Raw genomic sequence first — 7,861 nt, forward strand, 5'->3', positions numbered from 1 at the left:
TCCCAGCTGCCTTCAGGCGTGAGGTGGGGTACACACTGGATGGGTCGCCAATCCATCATCCATCATAGGGCCAACATAAATAGACAGACAACCATTCACACTCACAGCCATGCCTAGGGTCAATTGAGAGTATCCAATTAGCCTAGTCTCCATTTTCATGTCTTTGGACTGTAAGCCAGAGTAACCAGAGAGAACCCATGCAGACACAGGGAGAACATGCAAACTCCACACAGTGCTCAAGCCGGGCCTTGAACCCAGAAGCGTCTTGCTGTGAGGCGACAGTGCTAACCACTGCACCACCATGCCGCTCGTGCAAAACAATACAGTCTCGGACTGTATGGGATTTAATCTGCAGCCACAATTTCCAGGAGTACATCAAAAACTGTGTTGACACTGTCACCATCAACAAATGGGTCAGGGTTTTTTCAAACCAAAAACCCTAGATTAACAGCTAAGTACAGTCCCTCTTAAAAAGCTGCAACACCGATTTCAAGTCAGGTGGGAGGTCCCTGTATAGTGAGGCCAGGTCAGTTCTGAAAAGAGGCATCAGGGAGGCCAAGGCGGCCTATAAGACATACATTGAGGACCACTTTTCTGTGAATGATTCCAGAAAGATGTGGCAGGGAATAAACCAAAGAAACTACAGAAGCAGCAACCAGGAGACTGCTAGGACTGATGCCTCACTGGCAGAGGAACTCAACCGCTTCTTTGCCCGCTTTGAGACAGACAGGCCCTCAGCAGCCACAACACTCCCACCTCCCTCCAGCAATGGCACACTGACGCTCCAGGAGCATGAAGTGAGAAATGTGCTGAGGACAGTGAACCACAAGAATGTATACTGTTCATTTGCGTTTTTGCCAAGTCCACTATTATAGAGATCTGCCAATATAGATCTGTGCTGTCTAAGTTCATAACAAGCATGTTTCCTCAAGAGCAGCTTCTACTTCTGATGTGTACAGTATATCCCCAGGTGTGGACTAGAAATAGAATTCTAAAAAATCTAATAGGGACAGGACAAGTATATAGACTTAATAACTGGAAAATAAATGATCTAACTCAAAGAAAATCAAAAAGTTATCAATATGCATTTAAATTATTACACATCTAAATTAGTCAATTATCTTGTCTACAGATTCACAGTCATCCAGGTCAGGCTTCGCCAAAGAAGCTTAGATGCTGGTCATAGTGTGATTGTTTTTTTCTTTTTTGTTTGTTTTCCTGGTTTCAAGATTTTTATTTCAGTTTTCAGTTTAAAAGTGATTTTCATTTATAGTCTTAAGTCACTGTAAACATGTGTCCTCCATTCTTTTGTAGCATGAGTGCTACTGTTTGACGGTCCATAATATGGTCCACAGTGCCAGCTACAGGACAATAAGGTGCAGTGCAACACGACATTGAATTGACACTGGAGTGTTGACAGCAGATTTTCCTGCTCATTTCATTATCAAATATGGTAAAACAACTATAAACAATACTGCTTTATTGTTGTATTTAAGTATGATTCACCATTCTAAATCAATACAGGATTTATAAATAGTGTATGTCAGCTCCTTCGTATCTCCTTTCCTTCAATAGGGGACATGACCTTAGTTCAGGGGTGGACAACCATGTGCCATGGAGAGCCATGTGTATGCAGGTTTTCCTTCCAACCAAACACTTTAACAGGTGATTCCACTGATTAACACACCTTCAGCCACAGAGGAGTGTTAATCAGTGAGGTCACCTGTTAAAGTGTTGGGATGGAAAGAAAACCTGCATACACATGGCTCTCCATGGCACATGGTTGTCCAACCCTGCCCTTGTTGTTCATCCCATCCATCCATTTTCTATACCGCTTATGCGTTAAGGGTTGAAGGGGGGGCTGGAGCCTAGCCCAGCTAACATTGGGCGAGAGGTGGGGTACAACTTGAATGGGTTGCCAGTCCCATCCATCGTCGTCTACCGCTTATTCTTTACTAGTAAGGGTCACGAGGGGGCTGGAGCCTATCCCAGCATCTACGGGCGAGAGGCGGGGTTCACCCTGGACAGGTTGCCAGTCCATCACAGGGCCAACATAGAGAGACGAATAACCATTCACACTGACATTCATACCTACGGTCAATTTAGAGTAACCAATCAGCCTAGTCCCCAAATTGCATGTCTTTGGACTGTAGGAGGAAGCCGGAGTACCCGGAGAGAACCCACGCAGGCACAGGGAGAACGTGGAGACTCCACACAGAAAGATCCCGCGCCCAAGCCGGGACTTGAACCCGGAACCTTCTTGCTGTGAGGCCACAGTGCTAACCACCGCACCACCGTGCAGCGGGTTGCCAGTCCATTGCAGGGAAATTAGGAGCAATTAGGGTATCTTGCTCAAGGATACTTCAACATGGTCACTGGGGGAAGTCAGAATCGGACCATGGGACCTCCAGTTGCTAGATGGCCACTCTACTTCTGAGCCATGTCGCCTAGATGTTCAGATGGAACTCATATTCTGTCCTACTTTGTCTTTTGAACACAGCAAATACATAATATTTAAATTACAAGATAAGACACAACCAATTTTAAAGACTGCTCAAAGAGCACAGGGTGAAAAAAATCCCACAGAAAAAATGAATCTTTAAGTGTGCTGACACTGATTCAAGGTGCTCTCAATAAAGAATACATCTTGTTTCAAAAGTTAACAATCTGTAAACCTTCATGAGCTATGCAACTGGAAAATAAAATGGAAATAATTAAAGCTGCGAGCAGTGTTGAACAGGCCTTCACATCCTAGCAGGTCAGGTTGTGTGGTGCAGTCCAAGGGCTTCCGTCATGGGCACATAGATGTTTTCAGACCTGGGCTGACAGCTCCAAACCCAACCCAACCCCCCTCCCCCCTTCCCACCTGGTCAGCATATGATTTGTAGGTCTTGATGAGACAAATAGTTGAGTTTTGGTTCCTTGTCTTTACAACATTCCTACAGACCATGGTACCACTTTTTAGATACCTAGGTGGCACTGTGGAGCACATTTTTACAGTTAAGGGGTTAATTTTTACATTTTTATTAAACTTTTCACCAGACCTGATGTGCGTGCCAAATTTGGTAAGTTTTTGAGTATGTTTAGGGGGTCAAATTGAGGTCTTAAGTGGTAGAAGAATAAAGAAAGTAAAAAGAAAGAAATGCAACACATACGATAGGGTCTTCGCCCCATTTGGGGCTCAGGCCCTAACTACAAACCTGTAAAAAAAGTGAAATTTGTAACATGTAGATATATTTTATAAAAATTGTGGTTTTCCCCACTTGCCCAAGCACATTTCAGAATTTCTTTTATCATTATTAATATTTTAAAGTTATTGTGCTGCCTTTTCTGCTGTCTCTTAAAACTGGCATGCTTCATCTTAAGTGTTTTTCGTTGTTTTGGACAATTCCGAATATGTAAAGACAGTTTTTGTTTTCTTCCATTCCCTGTGAATCTGTTCTCACAGATATTGAATGTCCCCATACCTTCCCTTTCAAACACTCATTTGATGTACAAACATCACACAGACCATCTATTTCCAATTCTAAACCATTGCAACTGCAGAAAGTTGACAAGTTTGCACCAGTTATTTGGACTTTTGTTAGTCAAAATATTCAATAAAAAAGCTTTGCTCAAAGAAAATCAGACAGCAATACTGACTGAAGCTGAGAACTGTGTGTCCTTGGATTAAATGAGATCAAGGTATAAAAGGTCACAGCTTTGGAGGCCAGTAAAGTGTACTTACAGATATGCTCCAGATCTGCATCCCATCAGTGTAGCCAATCATGAGGCACAGAGGAGGGTCAGTCGTGCCACTGTGCATCTCCATAAACTCTGGGTTGCGGGCAGTGTCTGTTCACCAGAGTGAGACATAATTAGGTTTGATTTAGGTCAAATTACATCCAGCATGTTGTAACATTTTTATTTTGATGAAAACAAAACACATTCACATGAGATTGTTATGATTTACAAATGTTTCATGTAATCTTTATTTACCATCAGCTAATTTTCCTAAAATGTATCCATGTAATGTCTTCTTTCTTGAGCTTCACATATCCATTTCATTTTTTAACATATAGCCCCCCTATTTTTTAATAAATCTTTCAATGTCTTTTTCAACTTCATTTGCTGTCATAATTACCTGTGTGCTATCCTTTTTTGTCACAGTCAGAATTAAAGATAAAACATCACCTCAAAAATTATGCCACCATCAATACTTGTGTATATTTGTACTTTTGTGTATTTCAGCAACAGCTGAAGTAATCAGGAATATTAATTTTTGGCCTTGAAAACATTAATTGTACTCCTGACTGGGAAAAATAAACAGTTTAAAAGGATAGCGGACGTGCTTAGCTACACAGACATCAAATCTACCTGACATAAAATCTAACCAGGTAGAATATCAGAGTTTATTGGGGAACTTTACTGCCAATGCAGTTGAAGATATGTATTCAAAAGCTTGAGAACAGCTTGTAGTTTTTTTCATTTCCTAAGCTGTCATTCCTTGCTTGATTAAGCTGTTTTCAAAGGAAAAGTTTAAACGAAACATCTTACTTACCATTGATGTCAGCTTTCTCAAATCGAACCCAAATGATTTTCTCTTTTTCGTCAGTTGGTGGAGACCCAGTGTATGCCTACAGGAAGCATAAAGACAAAGACAGTGTAATCATCCATTAAGCATATTTTATCAACCAGGCAAAAGCATGTTTGAAGCAGAATGCAGCTTTGAAACACTCAAAGGTATAGTTAAGATTGGAAAAGCTTTCACTCACTCAAGATTTTGATCCTCCCCAATAACTTGTACATGATTTAAAAAAAACTGTCAACCCAACAGGACATCAGTATCTTTGGAAACATTTCTACCCAGTATGATACTGAGATTCAGTCACTGAAAAAGGGAAATTCAGACATTTGATTGGTACTATTATATGTCAATGTTTTGTAAATACAGAGAGGTGGTACTTTAATTTTGATGAAACCATGTGGTTTTAGCATAAAACGGTAAACTACTGGAGTGCTACTGTCAGAGGGTGGCATGGTGGTGCAGTGGTTAGCACTGTCGCCTCACAGCAAGAAGGTTGCAGTTTCCAGTTCAGAGTTTTCTTGTATCGGCACAAAACACACAACTGACAGATGACTTGGAAAGCTGCTACAATGAGATAATGTGAAAGAGAAACAGTTACCTGAGGGACAACATCTTGCAAGAAGGTCACCACACTTTCCATATAAGACTGCTCCCTGTGACAGCGAAAAACTCATGTGATCACAACTGATGCATTTAGCTTAAGTCCTATGATTTGAGTCAAACTAAACTTCTGTTTCCAGTGAGAAGCTTACATCTAGATCACCAATATATATATACATACATGTACATTAATAATAGTGAATAACCGATGTCCTTACGTTGCAGCTTGTGCTCGCACCAAAACTCCTCCAGCACAGCGACTCGGTCTGCGTGGAGAGTCTGATGCCATCTTGTCTTGCTGTCTTTTATTTATCCTGAAAACACAGAATGATGTTTATCCATGACAGTAGTATACTAACAAAACAACTGCCTACACTGCAGTTAGTTGTTTAAACTGACAAACATTTCTGGTTTTCTCCTTGGCTCAAGAGGAAGAGAGAGTCATCTTGTTTGTATGTCAGTACTCCAGACAGCATGAACTATACTGGTTTATACTGAGATCCATTCCTAATATATTTTCACCTGAATTCATAGGAATGGGATGGTCAAAATATTAGATAGAAGATTGTTCAACACCACTACTAACTTAATACACAAACATTATCATCCTCATGAAGGGGAGATCAAAAAACTCTGTTGAGTGCATACCACTACACAAAGACAATGTTAATAAATAATAGTAATAATAGTAATCATAGTTGAATGAACAGTTTACCACACAGACATGGGTAAAAACATAAAAAATACTCATGTGGACATGGGTTAAAAAGGAACACTGTATCTTCATAAATACATACACACACATATACACATATATATCATACTGCCAGATGTCAAAACAAGATGTGCCAATACAAGACCTACAGTATGCAACTAAGTATAAGTATTTCTAAAACTTCCTGAAAACTAGAAATCTACTTGTAGAGTGCGGACCTCCAATATGGCCTATAGCCCTAAAGAAGCTACACCTGAAATTCTGCCACACAATTACCCATTAATTGTATGTCCCAAGCTTCTCTTAAAGGAACACACCAATATTTGGAAAATATGGTTATTTGCCACTCTCCTCAAAGCCAGACAAGATGCAATATCAAGAAAATAAAATGTAAGAATGGCTGACTCCTAGTTAGCTTAACACAGTTAAGAAGTCAGCTCAATGAGAAGAACAAGGTCCAAGCCATCAACACATGCGGTCATCAGATACCTCACTGGTATGATAAGATGGCCAAAAGAGGAGAAAGACACATCTGATATCAAGACAAGGAAGCTCCAAACAATGCATGGAAAGTTTCCTCCAAAGTTTAGCACCCTGATACTGTACACTAAACGGAGCAAGAGACGCCAATGACCGGTGAACATCTGGGGTACTGTGAACAGAGAAACAACCTGGATCCAGGAGCACATCAAGGTGGCCCCAAAAGATGCTAAGTGAATATCAGAGGCAGCAAAGACACACCAATGCAGAGGAAAGGAGGTTGAACCATCATGAATGGACAAGCCCCCACACGGCACGTACCACTGCCAGATAGAAGCAGCTGATGTCAAGAAATCCTACCAGTGGCTAGATAAGGTTGAAAGCACAGAGGCTCTACCCAGCACAAGAACAGGCACATGGAACAAGACTGTCAGAGGCTGGGGTCCACCAAAGCAGACAGTACCCCTGCTGCAGGCTGTGCAAAGAAACCCCTAAGTAGCAGTGTGTAAGACACAGGCAGGAAGGATGTACATTGGATGCCATAACCATAACCCAAAATCTTCCACTGAAGGACCAATGCTACTAGCTAATGACAAGCCACCAGGTGAAGCCACATAAGTATTTGGAGTTAGTATAAGTGTGTTATGAGTTTAAGTAAGTATGTTCCGGATATAACAATCCACATTATTTCGTTTAAATATGTACGGATTCGTATTCTACCACACTGTCTAACGGCTTATGCAACGATGTCAACAACAGGGTGACTCCAGGCTACATGTAGTCACTACCGTCCCCAGATGAGCCCAGAGAGCATACCACGCCGTAAATCCTGACGACGTTAGCAAGCGAATATACCAACTTCCAATATTTTTCATCACTAGTATCCAGCAAAACAACAGTCAAAGTAAAGCAATACAGCTACTTGCCACATTTCAAGTGATACTGGTAGCTGAAGACCCACGAGCGTTAGCTGAGTGGATAGCTAACTAGCATTAGCTGATAAAATCCCTTGCAGTGAGCGACAAAGCAAACAAAATGGAATAAGGTTACAGGCATCTTGCCTCAGTAAAACAATATAATGACAAACCTCTTAAAGAGCTGACAACTTCCTTGGTTCTGGGCTTGTGAGCTAGTCCGAGGAGGTGTCCACAAAACCCCAAAACACAAACAGACTAGATTTGCGGAACTGTGTTGTGTAATTGGAGACCAATCAGAGCACGCTGACGTTTTTGTTGAGCCAATCATGTTGCACCACAGGCGGGACTGTGGCGCTTATTGGAAATAAGAAATATGCTTGAGACAATAAAACTGCTACTTTTTAACAATGGTATTTTGTTAAATACCCTCATTTATGAATAATACTGAAGAACAAGCAGGTTGCGAAGGCAACACTCCATTATGTGCTTAACTTGAAGTAAAGCAAGTAATTAAAGTAATTTAGTTGTGAAGGTCATGCATTAACCAAAACCCAGTTATTTAAGTTCAATTCATTCACTGAA

General features: G+C 41.0%; 1 protein-coding gene across 5 annotated transcripts in view; it reads right to left on the minus strand.

Moving 5' to 3' along the window:
- Positions 1-7,561, minus strand: part of bcas3 (BCAS3 microtubule associated cell migration factor) — a 408,395-nt gene extending 400,834 nt beyond the window's left edge. For all 5 annotated transcript variants that reach the window (XM_086216159.1, XM_086216158.1, XM_086216161.1 and 2 more), the window contains exons 1-5: positions 7,450-7,561; positions 5,386-5,481; positions 5,166-5,220; positions 4,541-4,616; positions 3,728-3,834 (exon numbers count right to left, since the gene is read on the minus strand). In XM_086216159.1, the coding sequence (XP_086072285.1) occupies positions 3,728-3,834; positions 4,541-4,616; positions 5,166-5,220; positions 5,386-5,456 (309 nt within the window). In that variant the 5' untranslated portion in view covers positions 5,457-5,481; positions 7,450-7,561. The remainder of the gene's footprint in view (positions 1-3,727; positions 3,835-4,540; positions 4,617-5,165; positions 5,221-5,385; positions 5,482-7,449) is intronic.
- Between the last annotated feature and the right edge of the window lie 300 nt (positions 7,562-7,861).

This window comes from Aulostomus chinensis, chromosome 10 (assembly GCF_037954235.1).
Source record: "Aulostomus chinensis isolate RoL2024-O1b breed Wild chromosome 10, RoL_Achi_v1.0, whole genome shotgun sequence".
Classification (NCBI taxonomy): domain Eukaryota; kingdom Metazoa; phylum Chordata; class Actinopteri; order Syngnathiformes; family Aulostomidae; genus Aulostomus; species Aulostomus chinensis.